The 26,389-nt window shown below is 42.8% G+C and overlaps 1 protein-coding gene across 1 annotated transcript in view; it reads left to right on the plus strand.

Moving 5' to 3' along the window:
- Positions 1 to 26,389, plus strand: part of GTF3C6 (general transcription factor IIIC subunit 6) — a 472,341-nt gene that overhangs the window by 377,764 nt on the left and 68,188 nt on the right. The window contains exon 5 of the mRNA XM_044088626.1: positions 8,050 to 8,160. Coding sequence (XP_043944561.1) covers positions 8,050 to 8,160 — 111 coding nt within the window. The remainder of the gene's footprint in view (positions 1 to 8,049; positions 8,161 to 26,389) is intronic.

Genomic DNA, 26,389 nt, shown 5'->3' on the forward strand with positions numbered 1-26,389 from the left:
ATCACTGTCACACACTAGCTATGTGTTGCACAATCTTAGTCAATGTCTTTGTCAGTTTTTTTTCTTTGTATTGCTAAGTGCATTTAATAATTGTTATTATCTTTGCCAGTGTATCCTACGTTGTGGCTGAAAAGGGCCCTGGGGCCAGTTCACTTTCCTGGTTACCAAAGTATAAATAAATGTGAAATGGAAACAAGGAGGGTGAACATAACAGAAATAATTGAGGAACTAGTAAAGCACATTTTAAGTCTGCGTCATTCATGAGAGAGAAAAAACTTCCCACTGAAGGCATCGGGAAATAGCAGACAAAGTTTAGTGTTCTACTACTTGTCTCTTGTAAATGTACAGCAAGGATGATTTACTGCAGTGAGAGTTTTCACACCTCAGCATGAGTGTGTGCGTGAGGGTTTGTCAAATCTTTTAAGACAAAAAAGCCTCCTCTTACAAAAAACTGTTATTTATATACTTTCTTTTGCTGCAAGTAGCTAACAGGTGTTTATAGCATAGAACAAACTCTGACATACATGTAAATGAGGCTCAGTCAGGTAAACATAGAAGCAGCTCTATTATAGAAGGTGTGATGTTCATCGTGTTACACTGCTGCAGTCATTATACTTGGCTTATCCTGCCGTCAGGCAGTCCCTCAGTCAGCCAGAGTTCCAAAGTCTTGGTTCGGTGTCAGTTGCTGTCGCTTCTTCCCTGACGTCAGTGCGCCAGGGGCATATAAGATGCAGCCGACACCATTTTCTTCAGTCTTTCTTGCCGCACGGTGCCCGAAGCAAAAGCAGTTCGCAAGTGCCGGTTGGCCAACTCCTGAGATTTTCATTCCGAATCCAGCACCGAAGTCTTCTACAAAGCTAAGTACCCCGTTGGGGAAACTTTTTCTTGCCTCAGACCGATGTCAGTAAAAGTTAATAATTGTATTTCTTGTGGGAAGCAAATACCTCATAAGGATTTCCATTCTTATTGTATCCCATGCCTTGGCCGAGACCACGACGTCACAGGTTGTCGGTTTTGTGCTAGGTTTAACAAGCGCACTATTAAACGTCGGTTTGATTTTGCCCGACATTATTTTGGCAGAAAATTCAATTACACCATGCCGTCGGAACAACCGACGACCGGGATACACAAAAAGCGCAAAAGCAAGGGCAGGCATCCGAGGCCCAAAACTGACGACGAAGCCTCTTCTAGGCCAGTCGCCGGTTCTCCGGCTTTCAGCGAGGTGCCTTCGCAGCCCCTGACGACCGCTTCTTTGGAACCACAGGCCGCCTCTGACTCCCACGTGGAGATGGCTGGGCCTTCGGATACACCAGATTTATGACATACCGAGGCTAACCCTTCAGAGGGATCCAGAGTAGCTGAACAACCCGCAGCTTCAGAGGGTGTTTTCAGACCTAATCAGTTAACCATTAAATCTTCTGCTAAGTCTAAAACCCCTTTAAAAACAGAGAAACAACTTCAACATTCACCAGGGCAGGCCTCCATACCTAAGAAACAGATGCTCAAAATGGCCAAAGACTTAATTACTCTGATCAGGGGGTCCCACCTTCCTCCTAATAAAAGGCCTAGGCAGGATGCAGACTATGACTCATCCAACCAGGTGTCCATCTCTTCAGATTCATCCTCAGACCAAGGATACTCTTTACCACATTATGAGGATTCTGATGCTGAGAAATCAATTCCTTCAGCCTCTCCACCAGAGAAACCTTACATTCCATTGGGAGGGCCAGGATTATTCAGAATCCAAGAAAAGGCTCAGAGATTTTCTTTTATTACCTCAACACAGACCCCTTGCTATTCTGCCAGTGTTAGATATTGTGGATGATGTGTATTCTGAATCCAGTTTAAATCCTGATTATTTACCTCCTGCTCCAGTTAAGCCAGACAGATACTACAGAGCCCCTGACTCTCACACATTTCTTTATAAAAGCCCTGTCGCTGACCCTGAAACTATTTTACAGGGTCCCAAAGGGGTTAAGGCCTTTACAGCAAAAAAATCCAGTTCCCTCTGACAGAGATTCCAGAGCATTAGACGGATGGGGGAAGAAAGTATATACATCTGCAACTTTAGCAATGAGGGCCTTAAATTGCCAGTTTCACATGCTTAAATATCAGCAGTATTTGCTGTCTCAGTTGAAACAAAAAATGCTTCCAAACTCAGATCTTCCTAACTATAAGGAAATGCAGGATTTATTGCATGCAGCTGAACAAGTGGGAAAACATACTTTGCAATGTGGTTTTGATTCATTAGAGGCCTCCTGTAGAGCAGCAGTTACAGGGTCTGTCATTAGAAGACATGCTTGGTTAAAAGAGCAGACTTTACCAGATCATGTTAAAGCAAAATTATTGGATGCACCTTTGCAGCAGGATGTTTTATTTGGAGTTAAGGCAGAAGAGGTATTAAAGAAAATGGAGGATAAGGCAAAATCTATGCAAACGGTGAAGGATTTCTTACAGGTTCAGCCTCCTCGATTTAGGAGAAATTGGCCAACAAAGAATTGGTCCTTTCCAGTTTCAGACAGACCTCAAAGGGGCAGATACAGACGTCCAAGAGGCAGAGGTCAACCACAAAGTTCTTACAGGCCTCAACAATGGGGTGCTTCAACCCAGAAAGAAGGGGAAGACAGGCCTCAATCTTATAAAAAAACAGCCCCAATGACTTCCCACTATAGCTACCAAGCACTTCTCTCTTGGCAGCCCCCTTGGGGGGGAAACTGGCACTTTTCTGTCACAATTGGCATATGATCACCAAAGACAAATGGGTTCTCAATATTGTATCTCAAGGTTACAGGTTCCACTTTCACACACTGCCATGGTTAAAAGGAATGCCAAATCTGCCACCAAATCAATGGGCAGAGCCTCAAAGACAAATTACAGCACTCATGGACATGAGAGCTATTCAAAAGGTACCAACACAGGAGCAAGGACAAGGATTCTACTCAAGACTCTTTCTGGTTCCCAGAAAGGACAAAGCATGGAGGCTCATTCTGGATCTTTCTTCTCTAGATACTTACCTGGATGTTCCAAAATTCAAAATGTTAACACTACAGCAGCTTCTTCCCATGCTGGGCAAGAAAGCTTGGCTCGTAACTTTGGACCTGAAGGAGGCATACCTGCATGTCCCTATCAGACAAAATTGCAGAAGATACCTCAGATTCTTAGCTGGTTCAATGCATTACCAATTCTCTGCACTGCCCTTTGGCTTATCTACTACGCCCAGGGTCTTTACAAAATGCCTGGCACCAGTAATTGCATTTTGCAAACAAAAAGGAATTCAAATTTACCCATACTTGGACGACTGCCTTATTCAAGCAGAGAGCAAAGACATTCTTCTAAAGCATCTGGCGTTTGTAAAGAGATTGTTAATTTGCCTAGGCTACACAGTAAACGAAAAGAAGTAAAAGCTAGTGCTCTCATAAGAGATAATATTCCTGGGTGCCAGCTTAAATACAATGGCCCAGATGGCTTATCTCACGCCAGACAAGCAAGGACAATTGACGCAGTATTTCCAATTGATGGCAACAAAAACTCAACTCCCTGCAAGAAAAATTCTACAGGCCTTGGGTTACATGGCATCTTGCATACTACTAATTCCATATGCCAGACTGCATATGAGGAAACTACAATGGTACCTAAAGAGTGTCTGGTCTCAACACTGCCACAGTTTGGAAACAGTAATACCACTTATTCCTTGCCTTCAATAGGAGTTTCGATGGTGGGCTCAAGCCTGTCACCTCAACAAGGGACAGCCTTTCACTCAACCCACAGCCAGGCAAACACTGACAACAGATGCTTCGGATTACTCCTGGGGAGCACACATGACAGGACAATGTATTCAGGGCAAATGGCCTGCAGAACAAAGGCATTTTCACATCAATCAAAAAGAGATGCTAGCTGTACAAAATGCCCTTATAGCTTTCAAGGACCTGCTGCATCCAGGACAACTACTACTAAAGACAGACAACACCACAGTTATGTGGTACATAAACAAGCAAGGGGGCACTCATTCATACCCCCTCTGCAGACAAGCCATGACCTTGTGGAACACTGCTGTAACCTATCAAGTTCATCTGCAAGCACAATTCCTGCCAGGAGAGAAAAACACACTGGCAGACGACTTGAGCAGAAACATCATATTCAGAATGATAACACAAAAATGGTGGAGCCCGGACATATATCTGTTTGCATCCCCAATGAATTGCCAGCTACAGAAATTCTGCACAAGGACTTGCCACCCACAAGCATGGAAAGTGGATGCCCTCTCATTCAGCTGGAAAAATCTACAAGTCTATGCTTTCCCACCACTACCCTCTCCTTTCAAAGGTACTCCTAAAAGTCAGACAAGAAAAGCCAAGGATGATCCTGATTGCCCCAGACTGGCCACGCCAGCACTGGTACCCAATCTTAAAGAACTTAGCACAAGGTCCACCGTGGATTTTGCCTCAAATCCCACATCTTCTGACTCAGCAAAACAATCAGATACTTCACAGCCAGCTCAAGACTTTAAACCTGGCTGCATGGCAGATTCCTTAGTCAAGCAAACAATGCCTCTCTCCAAAGCTGTTATGGATGTCATTCTGGAGGCCAGAAGGCCTAGCACCAGGAAAGCCTATTCGGATAAATGGAAGAGATTCTGTGCCTGGAACCAGGCTCACAACCTTGACCCTCTTGTCCCAAATATTCCTCAGATACTACAATACTTAACTGAGATGCTGGACAAAGGCCTCTCCTTTTCGTCCATTAAGATCCATGCCTCTGCCATCTGTGCTCATTACAACACAGACCCACCAATTTTTTCTAATCCTTTGCTAAAACAGTACCTCAGAGGGGCTAAGAACATAAGACCGCCCCGTAGAGCACCAACTCCAACTTGGGACCTCAACTTCGTCTTGGAAAAATTAACTTTACCTCCTTTTGAGCCAGCTAACTCAGCAAACTTAAAATATGTCTCTTGGAAAACTGCTCTGCTCCTGGCAATAACTTAAGCATGAAGAGATTCAGAATTACAGGCACTAATGGCAGTGGAACCTTTCATCATTTTCCACCAAGACAAGGGTGTCTTTAAGAACAAACCCTACTTTTATGCCAAAGGTGGTATCAAGTGTGGCACTAAACCAAACTTTTCACTTGCCAACTTTTTATCCAAATCCACAGAATAAGGGGTGAGACTTCTGCATTCCTTGGACATACACAGGCAGTTACGCTTCTACTTGGACAAAACTAAAGCTTTCAGGAAAACTGAGTAATTGTTTGTAGCATATGCTGCAGGAGCACAGGGAAAAGCCATTTCAAAATAGACCATTTCAAAATGGATAGGGCACTGTATACATTTCTGCTATACACACCATGGGAAAACTGTACCTAACAGCATTAGGTCTCATTCCACCAGGGCAACAGCCACTTCAACTGCCTACCTCAGAGGAGTACCTACCAAGGACATTTTGGAAGCAGCAACTTGGAGTTCTGTACATACCTTCACTAAGCATTACCATCTGCCTCTTTACTCTAAATCCAGAGCTCGCTTTGCCACTTCAGTGCTGCAGGGCCTTATAGCCACCCCTAATGCCTTATAGAACCAGCCACCCTACCTCAGCTTTGGGATTCTACCCAAGTGTAATGACTGCAGCAGTGTAACACGAACATAGTACAGTTTTGTACCTACCATAAATGTAGATGTTCGAGTGTATACACTGCTGCAGTCTAGGTTACCCTCCCTCCTTCCCCCTCTTCCTTGCTGGTACTTACCTAGACCTTCTACCCTTTGCTACCTATGGGGAGTATTTTCTGGTAACTGAAAGTTTTTGATTGCTTTTCTTATGCATGTTTTATTAGCAGTTTACATTGCCTACCTTTTTGGGGGCACCTGACATCTGGGGCAAGAAAAACTGAAGAAAATGGCGTTGGCTGCATCTTATATACTCCTGGCGCACTGACGTCAGGGAAGAAGTGACAGCAACCGACGCCGGACCAAGACTTTGGAACTCTGGCTGACTGAGGGACTGCCTGACGGCAGGATAACCCAAGTGTAATGACTGCAGCAGTGTATACACTCGAACATCTACATTTATGGTAGGTACAAAACTGTACTTTAAGATGACTGCTTCACAGTCCTGCCATTCTGTCTTAATGGCATGAGAAAACAGCACCACTTCCTTATGTCTAGCATGAGTCATATAAACAGGACGTGAAATGTATTCTGGGAAGAAGGAATGAAAGCGAGAAAACAAGATTACGTTACCAAGGCAGGCCCCATCATCCGCCATTTTGAGAAAAACGCATTAAAGTTGTAAAAGAAGCACTTGGAGTGATTTGAGGCATTAAAATAGCTCAAAAACAAAAGTACAATGAAAAAATATGTTTTTTGAGTTCTAAGGTGGAGTTTTATTTAAGTAGACAGTGCTCTGGGACAGTTGGGAAATTAGGATATGCTCCTTAATGCTCTCCTGCACTTCATGCCTAGTAACTACCTATGAGTCTATGAATTTATCAGATTTTTAAAACATTGTTTAATCAATTTGGTGACCTGGTTTGATTACCTTTTTCAGTGTAACCCAAGTGTAAAGTGCAGTCAAGGGTACAGTTAAAGGTAATTACATCATGATGAAGTGCAGTAGAAAATCAGTAGAACATTTCAGCAAAGACATATACAGTGAGCATATTTAAACAATGGCAGGCCAAATTAATGTCATGTGTTGGAGATTCAAGTTCATCTATGTGTGTATTTCTAAAGCACAGTACAAAACATGACTCAGACATGATTAGAATTGAAAGTTCTGAGCAATGAATTATTAGTGCTTGCTATTTGTTGATAAATGATAATAAATAGTAAAGAATTCAAGCAAACATTTAAACTTTGTGTCCACCATATCCAGTGATGAGAAATGTGACTGTTCGCTAATATGCCGATAACAGAGTCTCCATATGACTCAACTAGGATGAGGCGAACAGGGCAACTGCCCTAGGCTCAAAATATTGGGAGGGGCAATTGACTGATCCTGACAGTTCTTTAATACGTCGTTGCTTTTAAAAGCTGGTAGTGCATGGACAGTCAAACCATGAAAGCTGTAGCGCTTTGTGTGTGGTTTAAACTGCAACAAGCAGTTTGCTATAATTTAAAAGAAAGATGATGAATGTTTTTTAAGTAAAACCTGATCACTGTAGTGCTTCATGCAGAGTAATAAATATTTTTCCCTAAAATAGTAAGAGGGAGAAGGGTCAGTAGCAGGGTGTAGAAACTGGACCTGATTAGCTGGGGCAGGATGGGGAAGGGTATGTTATGTGTCTGGCCACTAGGTTAATGTGATAGTAGAAGCTCCTCACTTCGGGGGGGGTAATGTCTGCAGGAAGCCAGCCAATTGGCAGTCCTGCAGAATTCCTTTTCGCTCTTGAAGACCTGAAGGGTTGGGGCACTAGTTCGTGATACTGTCACAGAGTGCTGGTTTAGTCAGCTACTGTTCTGTTTAAACAGTTTATAACTGGCTTCAGTGTACCAAATATATAATGTGAACAAGCAAAATAAATATAGCAAATACTTCAAAATAATTCTAGTAGTAAACTTTTTTAGAAACTGATTTCAGTATAAGAAGAATAAAGAATATAGCCATTCTACAAACAACAATATGGTGCAAAAAACTTTGGTTTAGTCCATTTATTTGGGCTACAGTAACAACCTTTTGTATCACAAGGTACAGAATGTGGCTTTAATAGTTGTGTCCATTTGGTCATCTGGGCTGCCTCACCAACTATAGACAATTTCAAAAATACTTCATTCCTACACTGTCGCAGTGTAGCCCTTTTTGGAATGCAGAAGTGAATCCCACATTAAGTATATTTTGCAAAAGAGATGCAGTTCTCTGCGTTGTTTAAATGTTTATATTTTTTATGGATCCTTCACTCATCCTTCTAATTTCCATCTTTGTTTAATTGTACATATTGCTGTCTTTCCCATTTTGTTGTTAAATTCCTACCACCTTTTTTTCAGTAAATGAATAATTTCATCATTGATGCTTTTGGTAATAAAAAGGAATTGCAATGCTATGTGGTTTACAGATTCTGAAGCTGAAGAGAAAATTCAATTGAAGTATAAATGCCACACTGCGAAGAAACTGAAGATGACACGAACATTTTTGTCAGAGAAGAAGGAGGGAGAAGAACCTTCAAGTTAGTTTTTACTAGCATTTCATGTTTTTATTTTGCTTCATATTTCAATGCTATAAGACAGGTTGCATTGTATGCTGTGTTTCTCAGTGGCCATTTTTATAAGCTTTCATGGATTTTGTCTAACTTGCATAATGTCTCATACTTCATTTTTATAGGCTTTTGTTTTTGTTGCTTGATTTGTGATAGTTATGCATTCCTGAAATAACTGGAGAAGCAGAGAAATGTAAAAATGTAGAAATGAATTGCAGATACATAGCATGAAGAAAGTGGTCTGCCTAGAGACATCTGTTAAACATGAGTGGAAAAATAAGAACTGGAAGAGAATTACTGTGTTGTCACAGAACGCACTAGGTGTTTTGTTAGGATATATGGAAAGTTCATATAATTGTCAGATGTGATGTCCTATCTCGCCTTCATTCTTCAGTGGTTGGGTTAGGAACCGATCCTCTGTTCCAACTTGGCCGTATACAAAAGCTCGAGGTCTTCCACTGGCTCATGGTTGTATCCCTATCCCATCTTGCCCTAGTAAAGTTACCCAGATCTAGTTTGCCGCTAAACAGATTGGGTGCTGCCATTTTGGCTCTGGCTAAGTTGTTGAATTTTTCTTACTCATTATTAATATAGTTGGTGTTTTGGCTGTTTAATAAATTAATGATTAGTGTTTAAGTAGTTATCCTGTTAATTTAGAGAGTTCACTCATCTCCTTTGCTTCGGGCCATCGTTGTTCTTTGTTAGGCCTGTGTTACCCCCTGTCACGGCTTAAATTTAGTGTTTTAAAGCCTTTAATTTAGAGAGTGTTGTTAAGAAAATTGTTGTTCCTGTTAATTCTTCCTAACCAAAACTGGTAGGTCGTTTAAGCTAGAGGGCTGCTGTTGCACATTTAAGTTAGAGGGCCATCTTCTCCCTTCTGAGCTAGGCAGCTTCGTTTTCAGTTAGAGAACTGCCACCCCTTCCCCTTCTTCTGTTGCAATTGTTACAGTTATCTTTCTTGTTAAAAAAAAATACATATATATATATATATATATATATATATATATATATATATATATATATATATATGTTTATATGCTATAGTGATAGCTTTGGTTTGTCTACTAGACTGTTGAATAGTTACACACTTTCTTATATTTGTTGTTTATTAGTATACTGATTATGTCCATGGAACATAAGGAAACCAAACCCTCTGGATTTAAAAAAGTGTGTGAAATGTAACCAGAAAACGTCCTTCGTGGATGGACACATTATTTGTGTATATTGTCTAAGAGCTTTGCATCTGCAAGAATCCTTTTCTGTTTGCCGCTCTTTTAGGTCTAGAGTGCTGCTTGAAAGAAAGAACAAGCTTATCGTAAGTGGTTTATTGAAGTCCCCCTTCACTGGAGCGTTAGAAGGTTAGGGCTCTTCAAGATTGACCAAATCTCCTTCATCGAAGTCTGACAGATCGGGAAAACAGTCATCTCCTTCTTCTGGCCAATTGGAGCCAGCAAAAAATGCTGAACAAAGTTGCATCTCAGTACCCGAAGATTGCCGGGGCCAGAAAATCTCCCTCATTGGCTCCTTCAGTATCGGTGCCAATAGAGTTTGAATTACAAAGCCAGTTCCCAGAATTGGTACTGGTCTCCTCTACTTTAAGGTCACCTTTACTACAACTAGTAGGATCTCCTGCCCCCTCTTCTTGGTCCTCCAGTAGTCTTTCTGATGACGTGGATCGGGTGGTGCACAGACTTTTAAGGACACTGGCACTGACCAAACTGCTATCAACTCCAACCCTGAGGAATTCGGAACTGGCCGGGACCTCCCCTTCAACATCGATTCCTCCTTTGAGCCGACTCGGGACCTTGGAGCCGGAATGTCTGGAACCTATTGTAGTGGAACCCTCGTTGCCAAGACCCATTCTGGGATGTTTGGGCCTGACACCTGCTCCGACATCCTCGGATGTGTCTGAAGGAGAGTCAAATCGGACATTTGTTGGATCCAAACGTACCTCTTGGGGCCTTGTCGTGGGTGAACTTGGCTCCTATGTCGGCCTCGGAGCCAGCCGCCTTGGTTCTGGGGATGTCTTCTGGCTCTTCAGAGGCACAGATGTCTTTGGATCAGGAAAGAGGGGCTTTCAGGGGGATGACTGAGTGCTGTCTCCACAGACAGCTCCAATCTTGGGCTCTGAAGTTCTTCCCCCAAAGTCACCGGCATCTGTCTCGACACCACACCATCCACAGACATGCGGAGATCCTAGGCCTCAGGATGCCCCAACAGGTGAACCCTTCTCTTCCAAGACCTCTCCAGAATACCTTTCTGAAGAAGTCCCTCATAAGAGACTTTGCAGGAGGAAGCATTTAGACTTCCCAGAGGAGTCAATCACTTCGGACACAGACCTTGATGAGTCAGAAGGGTCTCCACGGTCAACATCTGAGGATGTCTGATCTCCTTTGCTGACATCCTAGAAATCCTTAAACAGAGAGGTGGCTGGAAGCCCATCAACTTTTCTGAGGAGGAGTCTGTATACCTGAAGGCTTTTGGGTCACCCCCTTTCACCTTTCGACGAGCTCATGGAATTAGTCGAAAGGCATGGGAGCCTCCAGACTCAGTGGAACCTGTTCCTCAGAGGCCAAACAAATGTATTACTGCACCTACAGACAGGGAAATTCTTGCCAAGGGTGTCCCAGTGGATGCTATGGTGGTGGTGGTGGCAGCCACCAAAAAGGAACTTTGAGAGACATCCCCGTCTGTCCATCCACCGAACAAGGAGTCTCGTACAATAGACAGCTATGGAAAACGCATGTTCTCTTCAGTGACTTTTGCACTCAGATCGCTGAATTAACTAATGCACTTTACTAGGCTACAAAGAGATCTCCTAAAGGAGCTAGGAGATACTCTACAAGGTTCATTAGTTGCAGGAGTGTCAAACAAGGTTTCCTCTCAGCTCTCCACCTTAAACTGTGGTTAACTCCTCCATGAGGTTTATTTCTTACGCAGCAGATGGAGCGAGTAGGGCAGCGGGTTCAGGAATTTCCCCGAGGAGACATTCTTGGATGTGCTTATTTGACTTTGCGGAACCCTTTAAGTCTACCTTTGTTAATGCCCCCTTCGATGGCTCGTCCCTCTTCCGGCCAAAAGTTAAGGACACAGTCATCAGGTGTTAGCAAGAAGGGAAAACTCTTTCTGCCATAGGAGTACATTTTTCCCATCTCTCTAGAACTTATCCAAAAGGTCAAAAGGGAGGAAAGGTGTGGTTCCAAAAATCCCAGAGAGTTTTTTTAGGACACACGTAGTGACTCTTCCCCCCCAGGGGCAGAATGGGAAGTAGTAATGGGAGACGCCATCCACGCAGCAGAGGGGGTATGCAAAATCAGGACGACAGGGATTCATTCCGTGGTAGGCCTTTTCAGCACTCCTGAAGGGAGGCCCATCTGTCCATCTCTGGAGGCAGTCGGAGGTCGCTTATCTTTCTACCAAGAAGCCTGGCTGGAAGTAACAAATAACAAGTGGGTACAAATTATCATATCCAGAGGCTACTCTATACCCTTCTTCTTCCTATCCCAAACATAAAGAACACCCCAGATGTTCCACTCAGTTAGATGGAACAGGCAACTCTAGAAATTCAAAGGTTGCTGGACAATACTCATACAAAGAGTCCCTGTAGACCAAATAAGATCCGGAACTTACTCAAGTTTCTTTTTAGTGCCAAAGAGAACAAGGAACTGGCGGCCCATTTTGGACCTCTGCAGATTAAACAAAGAAAGAAAGACAAAGTTCTGGATGGTAGCACTGCATTCGATTTTTCCCTTTCTGGGAAATTGGATGTGCTCTGTAGATGTTCAGGATGCATACTACCACATAAAAATGAACATGCCATCCAGGAGTCACCTGCACTTTCAGCTGGGAGCCAGTCATTACCAATTTCCCCGCCCTGCCCTTTGGTCTCAATACAGCCCCCACAGTGTTCACCAAGTGTATGGTAGTGGTCACGGCTCACTTGAAACATCTGGAATTCCGAGTGTTTCCATATCTAGTCGACTGGCTCCTAACGGCCACCACCAAGCATCTTCTACTAAAAACAAGAGACACCACATTACTTCTCTGCTCTCACCTGGGAATCATGATAAGTTACAAAAAATCTGCCTTGTTGCCATCTCAACATATTGTTTTTATAGAGGCAGATCTAGACACAACAAAAATGATGGCAAAACTTCCTACAGAGAGAGTTTTAGCTCTTTGACATCAAGTCTTAAACCTTTTTTCCAAAAGAAGAGTACAGGCAAGAACAGTTCTGAAAGTCTTGGGAACCATGGCAGTAATGATAAACTTAGGTCCATTAGCATGCATGCACATGAGAATCCTGCAGTGGCTGCTGTTCACTCAGTTGTAATTGCAGGAACTAAACGTGTCTCTCCAAATTCTGATAAGAGTTCTGCAAAAAAGACCTTTGCTGGTAGCTTCACTCCACTCGCGTGTCAGAGGGTCGACCCTTTGTTCTTTCACAGCCTTTAGCCACAGTAACCACGAATGCCTCCCAGATGGGGGGGGGGGGGGCGACATTATCTGGGAAGGACAGTCCAAGGCACTTTGGCAGGATCACGAGGTCTATTTGCACATCAGTGTCCTAGAGATGAGAGCAGTGCTTTTGGTGCTGCAGGCACTTCAGGACTCTCTTCCACTGGGAACTATTGCAATGCAGACAGACAACATGTCAGTTGTTTGGTACATAAACAAGGAGGAATCAGATCCAACCCGCTTTGTCGAGAGGCTCTGAGAGTATGGCAGTGGGCAACCTCCTTCCAATGCTTTCTGATGGCAACGCACATCCAAGGGAAATCCAACATGATAGCAGACAAACTCAGCAGAGCAATTCTGCTGTCTCACAAGTGGTCCCTAAAACGAGAAGTAGTGGAGAGGATTTTCCGCAAATGGGGCCAGCCTTGCTCCGACCTTTTTGCCACATCCATGAATGCCAAATGCAGCAGCTGTTTTGTCCTAATCCCCTCTCCAGAGTAGTGACAGAGGGATGCTCTTATACACGACTGGCCTTCGGGTCTTCTTTATGCTTTCCCCTCTGTTTCCCCTGATACCCAAAGTTCTTCAGAGAGCCAGCTCAATAGGAAGCAATCTGATTCTCTTCACCCCATACTGACCTCGTCAAATTTGGTTCTTTTTCCTTTGGCCTCATCTCCAGCTAGAGCCATGGGTTCTGGACCCAGTTCCAGACCTTCTGACTCATATGTCTGGAACGCTCCACCCCTCTTGTCAAACCCTCAAATTGACAGCTTGGCTGCTCCGATTCCAAATATAGCCTGGCTCCCTGACCTTTCTCCTTCTGTGAAGCATATCTTGATCTCATCTCATTAGGCTTCAACAAGAAAACTATACATGAGCAAATGGAAAAGATTTCCTTCCTGGGCATTAAGTAATCACATTGATCCTTTTTCTGCCCCTGTACGTTCTATTCTTGAATTTCTAATGAAGCTATTTAATGAAGGCGCAGCTGCAGCTACCATTAGAGTCCAGTTAGCGGTATTCAATTTTCATATAAATGATTTAGCCACAAATCTGATGTCTCACAGACTATGCAAAGCCTTCCTGAAGGGGCACTAGTCTGTTAAGACCACCCATTAAGGCCCCTCTACCACCATGGGACCTAAACTTTGTTTTGTTCTGTTTGATTCTTCCCCCCTTTGAACCTGCATCATCCTGTGATCTAAAGTTCTTGACATGGAAAACAATTATTTTTATTGCCATCACTTCTGCTAGAAGGATTTCAGAGCTGCAAGCATTATCGATAAAGCCCCCCCTAGATGCTTTTCCACAAAGACAGAGTATCCCTTCGAACAAACCCATCCTTCCTACCAAAAGTATGCTCAGAGTTTTAATTTAAATGAGTCCATAGATCTACCAGTGTTTTTTCCCAACTATGGCAACAAGGCAGAATATATGCTACACCAACTTGGATGTACATAGACAATTATGTTTCTACCTGCAGAGGACAAAGGATTTCAGAAAATCTGACCAATTATTTGTTTTATTTTCAGAAGCTAAGAAAGGTGCTCCTGTATCTAAGGTCACACTTTCAAAATGGCTGTCAGATTATAATGTTTTTGCATACAAATCTAACAACAAAGATCTTCCCAGCAAAATCAAGGGTCATTCTACGAGAGCCATAGCAGCTTCTTCTGCTTTTCGCGCTAAACTACCAATTGATACCATTTGTGCTGCTGCAACATGGGCAAGGCCTCATACCTTCATCACTCACTACAAAGTGGATTTGGCCTTCAGGAACAGGGCCTCTTTTGGGTCCACTGAAGAATATTCTCCTGTGAGCCGCCCAAGAAACATGGTGCTAGGGACGCTGTCCCAACCAGTGAAGAATGAAGGCGAGATAGGACATCATCACATAAAAAGTTATGTACTCACCTAAACATTCCATGTGTGTGTTCATCTCGCCTTCTTTCTTACATCCCACCCTTCTTCCCCCAGTCTATGGCTTCTGGAAGACCGAGCGGTTACATCTGGCAAGTAATGTTCTCTGACCTTCTTCATTGTTCTGTAACATGCTGAAATAGTCCATTAGGTAACTGTTATCAGCAAATAAGATCTGGGGAGCTTTACTAGAGCATGATGGGATAGGGATACAGCCACAGACAGTGGAAGACCTCGAGCTTTTGTAAACGGCAGAGTCGGAACCGTGGATCGGTTCTGAACCCAACCAGTGAAGAATGAAGGTGAGATGGGTAATACACATGGAACATTATAGTGAGTACATAACTTATTATTTTTTTGGCGTTTTCACTTGAGAGGATAGAGAATTTGCTAAGTAGCTTAACTGGAACTTCTGATCTCTCGACCCCAGGAAGAAATGTAGGTACTTACTATAGAAGTAGTCTATGCTAGCCTAACAAATCTCTGGATCGGGCAAGCATCATCTGAATATTCTGCATTTAAAATCTTGTGAATCCCTTGTAACATGTTTACCAGGCAATCTAATTATATTTGAGCTTTAGAAGGCTGGGTAGCTTTGCATGTAGGACCAGTTTACAAGGAATGGAAAGTTACTGACTTGGAAATTACATACCTGCTGTGAATATTGTGCAGAAGGAGTAGGCCTGTGTACCTTGGGGAGAACGAGGGAGGAGGGTCAGAGAAACAATAAATGCAAAAGCCCCATGAGGCCAACATGGTGGCATTACTTGTGGGACCAAGCATATGAATGAAGGCCATATGTTAGTTATAGTCTGCCAAGATAAAGCATTTGAACCTGCAGATTCCTAGAAAGAAAGATGATCATTATTTAGAGTAATAATGAAAAGATATGGTGGGGTAAGAAAAGTGTAAAATGTTGACTCTGGGTTTGGCATTTACACTGGAAGAAATTAAGATATTATGTACGAGCAAAAAGTACTGAACAAATCATTGAATGGGTTAGGATGATGAATGGATGTAAAAACAAATTCTGACTCCTGAAAGTTAACAGAATTATCTACTTCCAACTCCTCATACACTACATTTCCTCACATGCAAATACCACCCCCCCCCCACACACACACACACACACACACTTGTAGTACCTTATCCTATCAGTAAATCAATTTTTTCAGTAACTTCTGTGTGAAAACTTTAATTTGCATACTCATGTTAGTTACTTAAGACTGATTACAAGAATGTTCAAACACACATTGATCAGATCAGTTGATCTTCATCAAAAGTATCACTGCAGTTTGCTTATGAACGAGTGGGATTTAGATACAGACAGACATTAGTCTTGTGGTCAGACATCTCCTTGATCAGTTGCATGGTTACTTCTCCCCCAAGGACATCAGCAGAAAGCTTCTCTTTTATAGAGAAAGTGCAACCCATGCAATTTTATTTTCTTTGTCTTTGAAGTGAACAGTCCCGTCTTCATCTTGTAATTTGTTTTGTTCAAGTACCTTATTCTAGCTCAGAGGAAAATGTTTCCTCAGTCTCTCCATTGAAATAATTTTTTTTTCCTGAAACTATTTTGAGGATGAGTAAGATGCTTTCAGTGGGAACAGATTGATATTCCAGCTTCTTTGAAGACAAAGTATGATTTATTATAAGCTGAATTTCCACAGGTTTCTACTGTTCTTCCTATTTTACCAGCTTGGTAGGATATTTTAGATATTGCCTTCCATGTGCATAACAATCAACCTCCAGCCCCTAAAAAGGTAGACTTTATAAGTTTAATGTTAATATTTTATAGATACTTTATATATGTTTAATATTTTATAGGTACTTTAAGTACTTATTAATACTTTACACATTCTTACTCTCCCTTCTTCACTTACTCCCATCCTATCAGTTTCTCTCCCCTGGCTTTCTCTCTAAATTTACCACGAGCCTGCTTTTCACTCATATTGTAATTTCCATTTGTGTTTACTAACTTACCTTTAATTCCTCTATAAACTGGCTAAAATTTCTCTAAGTAGTAAATCATTGTCATATAACTTGTATCTTTCTTAACCAATGTTTTCATACTGTGTCTAATTTGGAGTAATTAAACTGTATTTGTTATTTGTATTATTTTTAAACACTATAAAATAATTCTTAAAATGTTTTTGTAATATGTCAGAGCTTTTCTCCTTGGGTTTCTGCTGAAAATGGGCTATTTACCCAGTCGGACTTCCCCAGTAATCAAATGTCAGTCAATCAATCAATCAGTTAATAAATAAATTTAATTCCTCAGTCTCATGAATATTTATTTTCTCATCCCAGATCTGATCGTGAGATTTATTGATTTCCATCAAATCCTGCTTTAATAAAAAAATCTTGGTAATACTAATCCCCCTCCCTGTGACAAGGATATGAAAGCTTTTGACAGAATTTTTAAGAGGATTTATTATTCTGACAGCCTTTGACTGCGATTGTGGTGCTGCGGGTAGCATTGTCCCCTCACAGTTAGACGTTGCCAGTTTCATTCTCAGTTAGAGCATCTTCTGTGTGGTGACATGCTTGAACGGGCGTTCCTTCGTTGAAGGTTGTGCGTTAGGCCCGGCAAGCCAGCACGTAAAACTCTACTGCCAATCATTAGCTGACCGGAGTTCCGCTGTGGCGACCCCTAACCGGGAAAAGCCGAAAGACGCAAACAAATTATTCTGACAGCCTTTAGAATTATAAATTATCAGATGGACAAGTATCTTTTGGCTTCTTCTGACTATATGAGGAACATTACAGCACCCTGTTGAAATGTCTGCACTCATAATGCCAAGTACCAAAACACCAAAAAAAAGGCAGAAAATGCAGGAGAAGAGTAAATATCAGATATCACTCTTCTTTTTAAACTTATTTTTTTGCAGGGGAGCAAGCCCTTCTGCAACCCGATTGCCCCCAAAAAAAACTTAAGCATACATAGAAGTTTTCTGAAGCTGTTAGTCTGAAGTTTTCAGTTCTTCTTTGGACAAGGAGGTTTTCTTTTGTCCTTCGGCTGCTGAGGTACTGGAACAGTTTGATGAAAGAGGGAAATTAATTCAGGAGTTTACTCATATTTCTCAGTCTTCCTTTTTCCAAATTTGGTAAAACCTTTGCTGCAAACTCAGGTTCTTTTTTACAAAAAGCAGAAACCATCTTAACAAGCTTGTAACAAGCAGATACAAGAAAAAAGTGGCAAGAAGGTTCAAAGGAGGGGGAGTGAGCCTTCCAGAAAAACAATAATATGGAATGATTATTGCAGCATTGCCCCCCCCTCCCCAATACACACTGCCATTACTTTAAACCTGTTTAAGAGCCAAGTTCTTCACCTCACTCTTTGGTATCAGAGTAATTTTGTTAAGGAGGGTTAACAATGGCACTGGGAAAGCCTCCCTGCTTTTCAGGGGATTCCTCCTCTTCCTCTAAATCATACTTGCCTGCTTCCCCCAGTCAATAGTCATATACTTTCTGTGGGAGTCCTAGATCCAGTTCCTCCAGGTCACTGTAGCAAAAGTTTTATTCAAGAATTTTTTTTTCTGGTGCCACAGAAGAACCTCTCTTTGAGACCATTTTTCAACCTGTTCATGAAAGTTTCAAAGTTTAAAATGTTAACTTCTCATTCCTCCTCTAAGTTTTTTTGTAACTGTAGAAATAAAAGATGCTTTTCATCATATTCATATTGCCATACATGTCAGATGTTTTTAAGATTTTTCTGTGTCTGGGGTACATTATCAGTTTTCCGCATTATCCTTTGGATTATGTATTGCTCCAAGGGTCTTCACAAAGTGTGTATCTCCTTTGAATAGCCCATTGAAGACTGCAGGGTGTTCTTCCTTGTTTTAATGACTTGTCTATCTTTGCAGGGTCTTTTTTCAAAGTGTCAGGAGCCCTTTATATGGGTTAGCAACCACCTTATCAATCTAGGATTCCAGGTCAGCATTCAAAAATGATTCTTGATTCCCTCCAGCAGGATAGTGTTCCCAGGATGTCTTCTGATTTTCTGCGTGCAAAAGGCATTGCTTCCTCACATAGCCGGCCTTAGGCATAGGCCAACTAGGGGGCTGCCTAGGGCGCCATTGTAGCAGGGGTGCTTTTTCAGTATTTATTTGGTGTAGGTAGACCAGGATGGGGGTACCAGGTGGTGTGGTGGGGGGCGCAGTGGAGCTCTTTTACCTAGGGCACCAGTTGACCTAAGGCCACTCCTGCTTCCTCAGAAAAAATGTGGACCTGTATCTGGACTTGCTCTTGAACTTCTCCATTTACCTTGAAACTTTTATCAAAGAATACCTCAGGATACTAGCGTTAATAGCTTCTACAGTTCTCATGATTCCCTTTGTCAGATTGCATATGAGAACATTTTCAGTGGTTCCTGAAGATAACACCATCTTCACACTCTGATATTTCAGATTCCAGTGTTGAGCTTTGGGAAAAGAGAGCTACTCTGGTAGAGAGACCAGTTATCCTTGAGTCCAGGTCTCCCCTTTTCTCTGATTATTCCTGCAAAATCTCTAACAGCAGAGTCATCAGATTTTGCAAGGGGAGCTGTTCTATGGGTGTAAAAGTAAAAGGTCTTTAGAACAAACTGGACAGGTTAAAGAACATATTTGTCAAAGTTGTTTGCTGTTATTAATGCTCTCAGTCCTCTGTGGTCTCCAGGGCCACTGCAGTTGATCACAGATAATACCACCTTGATGTGGTGTATTAAACAAATGGGGGCATCAGATCCTAACCCTGTGCTGGCTGGCCGTGGTAGCAAATCGGCACATTTTAACCCTTTAAGTAAGCTTCTCTTATTCCATCAGAGCAAAATGTGGCAGAAAAACTGAGCAACACCAGGACAGACCCTGAAGAATAGAAATTGAATGAAGAATTGATCCATTTGTGGGAAACTCTTCAAGTAGATCTCTTTTCCTCCTTTCAGAACAGACCGCTGAAGAAATTCTGCTGCAGAATTCCTTGCAGTCAGACCTGGAAAACGTGTTTTTACATTACTTTAGATGGGAATGGTTCTGTATGAATTTCCATTCTTTCCACTGATATCTAAGGGCATTTGAAGATTCATATGGACTATTCAAAAATCACTGTGGAACTCCCTTTTGGCTTATGCAACAGTTATTCTCCCTTCTTATGGAATTGGCCAAGGCCAATTACCACAAACGTCTTCACAGAGTGGATCTATTCGCAAAAGGCAAGGAGTGTTTGATGAATCCCAAACTCAAATGGCTACATCTGACTACCAGAATGATTCAATTTTGATACCTTTCAGGTGCCTTTTTTCTGAGGATATGGAGCAGATGTTAAAGAAGGAAATCTTATATATTGGTAAATGGGAAAAAAATTGCTAATTGATGCCTCACTAAGAACCAGGGCCCATTCAAGGTTTCTCTATCACTGGTTTTGCAATATCTGTGAGTTATCCTGTGGCATTTCATATTCCTCAGTTAAGGTTCATCTGTTGCTGGCTATTTCAGCATGTCTTCCCATGGATTGCCCCCTTTCATTACAGTCTTTGGTCAAGATTTTCTAAAGCGGTTTTATGTTTCCGCCCATTTAGAAAACAGGTGTTACCTACCAGGGATCTTTGCTTTGTTTTGGAAAACTTTATTTTAAGTCCTTTTGAACCAGCTCATTGGGCTGATTTACAGTTTATTACTTGTAAAATGTGTTACTCTTTTCACAGATGTTAGCACAATCAGTATCTGAGCTGCATGCACTTATGGTGGGACAATCCTACTTGGTGTTCAGTAAACACAGGGTTCTGATGCTGTCTTCCATCTGGATTCATCCTGTGGGTTATTGAATCTGACTCTGATCCCAGACCAGTCACATTCCATAGGCTTAAGCCAATCAAGCTGTGCTTCTTCTACCCATAATTCCCTACTGCTCAGGACTACCCCATGTCTCATTTCCTGTCATTCCTGGATAGCAGAATCATTGATTTCTCCTGCCAAGATGTATCCTTTGCTAGCTTTTATGTATATCTGTAGGGTTAATGGTTTAGGATTTTGTAGTGCATTTGCTTGGTGGTATAGCCCTGTTTTTTTTTCTTGCTGTTGTGTGTTGCCTTTTTTGTTTATTTAGAATGGATAAGGGTTTCAAGAAATGTGTAGAGTGTAGGCACAAACTCCCCTCCTAGGATGCACACAACCAGTCTGTCCATTGTTTAGGGGCTGCCCATTTGGATTCCCCTTGCTGTAGTTGTGAAGGTTTCAGCACTCATGCCGTTAATGAAAGGAGGGCCAAGCTGGCCTGAAAGGGCTTGTTATAGCAGGCAGTTCCACTTCAGCCTCCCCCAGCAAGGTAAGTCTGATTGGGGTCACAAGAGCTCCAAGAGCCCATATCAGCTAAGGGGGACCAAAAGCATTCAGCTTCATCATCTTCTACTGCTCCTTTGGATCTGAAGGTCCCCCAGACCCTCGGCCATCTCTGACTGATTTGGCTACATCATCTGCTGTGACTCCTTGGAGCTGGTCATCTTTTGTGCCATTTATAGGAAAGGCTCAGTTTCCCATCAGCAGTCTTCAAGCCCCTTCCTGTGTAAGGGTACGCCTTTAGGTGGGACCTTTTCACCTTTCTCCCTGTATACCATATGGATGTCCTCACTGAAGTCATCCCCATCTCCATCTCCACCCTGGATCTGAGCTTCTCCAGTTTGAATATGGTTGTCAGAGTACCCATCCAGCAGGCGAGTTTCCAAGCCTCCTTTGGTGGCTTCGTTGGCTAAGTCATTCTAGCCATTTGGAATTTTAGGACCTGCGGTGCTGGAACAGTTTATGAGGTGTTTTTTACAACTGCAGATACAGCTAGGACTCATCCCCTCAGTTTCAGGTCCACAACCCGAAACCTCAGCTACATTACACTGGTTTCTTCTCTCAGGTACATCAGCTTCAGGGTCATTGGAGCCAGTCTGCTTTCTTTCCTTAGGGTTAGATCCAATAGCTTGACCAATTTTCACACTGACCCCTACCTTGGTTTCTTCAACTCAGTCTGCATTAGTGCCAAGTGAGCCCTGGAGCTGAGAAGTCAAGGCAGGGGTATCCATGTCATGTTTGTTCTTGTTTTGGGGTCATCCCTCCTACTTGGAGCCTCTGAACTGGATAGTCCGGTTCCGGTGTCTTCATTGGGTAAAGGTGGAGCAGCCTCTGGATCTGGTACATCCTCAAGGTCTTCAGCTCCGGGAGGCCTGCTTCAGCTTCTGCATTTGAAGTTGTAGAAAGGATGTTCTCAAATCAGGAGGAGTGGTCGGGTATAGCCACTGTCCCCTCCTCCTTCGATATCTGCACTTGTGTACACACTTCAGTTTGTTCTGGGACAACTCACCCTGACTGATCTCCAATTTGCCCTTCCGTTAGGGCGGGAGGTTTCACGCAAGAAGTAGTGCAAGAGGTAGCACCAGGACTTCCCAGAAGAGTTCCTTGCAGAGGATACTCTGATCTCAAGGAAAGAAGTGGTCCCCAAAATCTCCCCGCAAGGATGGCTGTTTTGGTGACCTTTTGGAGCTGCTTCACCAGGATGGGGATAGACCACTGAAGCTAGGTCTGTCGTTTGGAGACTTTCATGGTGGGCCCATCCTTGTCCTGGGTGGATCCCCCTCTGAATGTTCTTATTGACCTGTTGTCCCTGAGGGCATGGCAGGAACCTGTTACAGTAGAACTTATCCCTAAGAAGCCGGACAAGATTCTTGCCCCCTCTCCCTCAAGTGTGGCAACACTAGAGTAAGGGTCCGGCTATAGATGTTGTCATGGTGGGAGTAAGTTTTGCTACCCCTCAATGATCCTTCTCCAGGAATACATCTTTAGGAAACACAGCAGTCATTCCAGGGAGCTCCTTCTGAGGGTCCCACCCACAGCAGATGGAGTAACCACAATGAATGCTGCCCCTCCGGCAGGGTTAACAGAGGTTTATTTGGGAGGGCTTTTTAGCGGCCCTGAAGGATAAGCCAATTGTCTGTCTCTTGAGGCATGTGGGAGTCACTTGGCTGTATACTCAAGAGCTTGGGAGGCCATCATCACAGATGCATGGGTGTTGAGACTTGTATCCAGAGGCTATACAGTTCCATTTTTGGTACTGCGGATTTAAATCCCAAACATCATCAATTAAAGGATGCAGCCATTGAAATCCAGAAGTGTGGAAACTGAGTCATTCAAGAGGTTCCACCAGACCAGCATGGATCCAGGTCTAAGAAGGAAAAGAACTTTGGGCCTTTTTTTAGATTTGAGCAGGTTGATTTGCTTCGTCAAGCCGACCAAGTTATGGACGGTCATGGGAGCAGTCCATTGTACCTGTCTTGACAAAAGGATGACTAGATGTCCTTGATCAACCTCAAGGGTGCCTGTTATCTTATAAAGATTGTGAGGAGATCCAAGAGGTTTCTACACTTCCAGCCAATTGTCATCAGTTCTGAGAGCAGTCCTTTGGCCTCACCACTGCCCCCTCCCCGGGAGTTCACCAAGTGTATGGCAGTTGTAGCAGCCTGGCTCAGACAGCAGGGGTTTCAGATCTTTCCATAATGGGTGATTGGCTCATGACCACCTCCGTAAGGGCATTGTTGATCAGAGCCAGGGGCACCATATTCCAGCTGTGCAGCTTCTTGGGAATCATAGTCAGTTACCAAAAATACAGTCCCTACCTATGCAGTCGATAGAGTTTATAGGTTGCCACTTGGGCACAGTTTCTTAGATTGCAAGGCTACCAGTCTCCAGAGTGTTGGCTCTATGGAGTCTTGCTCTTTTGTTACTTTTTTGTTCAAAACCTCTGGCTTATCTTGTTGTTAGGCTGTTGTGACACATGGTGGTTGCCATTTGCATGGTTTCCCTTGTGATGCACTATATGAGGGTTTTGCAGTTGATGTTAATGGTCCAATGGTCTTATCTGACACATCCAGTAGTGTTCTCTGTTGCAGTTAGAGGTCTGTTAAAATCAAATCAGGTGTTGGTTAGAGTCTCCCTTGGTGTTCGCTGGGAGACTGTTCATTCTCCCCTCTCCTCTGGGCATGGTCACTAAAAGAATCACAGGCCTAAAGCAGATGCCCTACACTGACCGCCTTAAAAAACTCCAGCTATACTCTGTCGCATATCGTCTACTCAGAGGCGATCTCTGCTTAACATACAAGGCCATGTCAAACCCAGTGCTGTTGGACATGCTACACTTAAAGAAATCCCAATCCCTCAGAGCTACACGCTCCAGGGATCTAAACCTTGTCATCACAATAAACAAAACATGCTGGAGGGATAGGTTCCTGACCCAGAGACTCCCCAGACTCTGGAATAGATTGCCCATACATGTCAAGCAGAGTGCCTCTTTGGACCTCTTCAAGAGGAACCTTGACAATTGGATGGAAGAAAGGAAATTCACCCCAGGGATCACGTCAGTCGCCCTGCTAGACAGGGGTCCAGGAAAGTAAATAATGTGGGAAGAAATAGCCAGGGAATTGTTATGGCTAGGCTTGTATAGGCCCTAGGGCTGATAGCCTAGTACCAACCTATGAACCCATTTTTAGGGGGGGTGGCATTTTTGAAAGGAGGACTATCCAAGGGACCTGGTTCAATACAGAGTTCAGTCTTCACATTAATGTCTTGAAGATGAAGGTGGTCCTTCTTGTGTTGCAGGCTTTAACGACATTCCCTCCAAAGGTGTGGTTCGCTTGATACCGACATGTCTGTTGTATGGTACCTAAACAAACAGGAGGTAACCTGTTCTTATCCCCTTTATTGAGAGGCCATGAGAGTTTAGCAGTGGGTGATTTTGTCTCAGTAGTTCCTGGTTGCAATGTGCATCCCAGAGATATACAACATATTAGCAATCAAATTGAGCAGGAACATTCTCTTTCCGCACGAGTGGTCCCTGAATCCAAGATTGGCTGCTCAGGTGTTGCAGTCTGTTGTCATCACTTTACATCACCAAGTGCATCAGCTGTTATGCCTTGATCCCTTCTCATGGACAGTCACCCAGAGACACTCTTCTGTATGCTTGGCCCCCAGATCTCCTTTACACCTGTCCTCTGACTCCACTGATAATAGTTTCTTCAGAAGGCAACCCATTCCAGAGTGATTGTAATACTTATTACCTCCTTTTGGGCCTGTCAGATGTCGTCGCCCCTCTCTTTTGTTCTTCTGAAGTACCGTCCTTGGGTTTTTGGAAACGATTTCGGATCTACTTTCTCACCTAGTGGGTCTGGACCCTCTGAACCTTCAGACCTAGATCTGTTATTATGGTAAGTACACAACTGTCATTTTCTATGAGAAATAATCTTCATTTATGCCTAAAGTGGATTCTTTGTTTACATTGTCAAACCATCTATCTGGGTCTTCTTTTCAGAAGCATAGACAGCTCAGGTATTATCTTGATAGAACTAAATCTCTCAGGAAAGCCGAATATCTTTTTATTTCCTACTGTGGTGAGAAAAAAAAGGAAGTACGTGTCAAAGCAGACTATTCTGATCATAATAAGACACATACAAGCAAGTTCAAGGCTCATTCTCTGAGGGCCTTGGCTTCTTCTATTACATTTTGGAAAGGCATGAACTCTAGAAGTATTCTAGAGGCAGCTGTGTCGTCCTCTGTACATACCTTTAAAAAGGAAATCAAATTAGTTTCATTTTCCAGGTCTAGAACAAGCTTTGCTAGGACAGTTCTGCAGGGGATGATAGACCCTCATTCTTCCTCTCCCCAAACTGGGGGTACTCTACACCCATATAGCTTGGGTTACTGCAGCAGTGATTTATGAATGAACATATTACAGTTGTGTAAGTAAACATAACAGTAGATATTCAGTTGAATCACTGCTGCATTAGTCACTTACTCACTCCGTCCACCTTTTTGTTTATTTTCATGCAAAAGTAAGGATTTGTATGCCTTTGCTTAACTTTATCATGTGATGTTGTCAGTCTCACCTTTATTCTCACTTGTGGGTCGGATCCAATGTGCCAGATCTGTCTCAGCCAATATTCCAGCTCGAAGCATTCAGCAAAGCTTGTGGGCTACATTTTTACCCATAATTCCTTCCCCTGATTACCTCAGATCTCATTTGTCGTGCAGTGAAGAGGTTCATTCAGTCATAGCTGTGGGCTAAGTGCTTGCTTTTTTGATAGCTATTTCATATAATGTTCTCTTATATTTCTATTGTATATTATCATTATATTTCTCTTATAGTTCTTTCCCCTTTCAGCGCTTTCTTGTTGCTAAACGTCCATTTAAGTTAGAGGAAGTTCCCCTCTCTCTCTTTCAAAACCCGTAAACTTTGAACTTTAAACCTGTTTCTGTGTGTGAGACTGCTTTAAGTCCATTTAAGTTAGAGGACTTACATTTATCTCTGTGATTGTCTTTCTGTGTCTCTTCTGATAATGTCATGATAAAGGACAACATGCCTTTAGGCTTTAAAAAGTGCGAAAAATGCAGTAAAAAATGCCTCTTAGTGATTTGCGCACTTTGTGCATATATTGCCTAGGGGCTATATGCTTACAGGATTCTTGCTCCATCTGCCATAATTTTAATCATTGGGCACTGATGGAGCATAAAAATAAATGAATATTGAAATGCCTCTTAAAAACGCCTTTCTCTGAGGCTATATCTGCAGAAAAAAACAGACAAAACACCAAAAAGGCCTTAATCGGAGCCGAGGTCCTCATCGGAGCCTTAGCAGAAAGCTCCAAACCTGACAGATCCAAAAGCTCCATTGGATCCAACATCCACTCCTGGCTCCAGTATCTCCTTGGAGCAGGGACCTCCGAGACATCCTTGGCACAGAAGCAAAGAAGCCAGTCACCTTCAGTGGAAAAGATTTCCTCTAGGTTACCTTCTCTGATATTAGGCCCTTCAAG

This window comes from Protopterus annectens, chromosome 11.part0 (genome assembly GCF_019279795.1).
Source record: "Protopterus annectens isolate FY-2018-M chromosome 11.part0, PAN1.0, whole genome shotgun sequence".
Taxonomy (NCBI): domain Eukaryota; kingdom Metazoa; phylum Chordata; order Ceratodontiformes; family Protopteridae; genus Protopterus; species Protopterus annectens.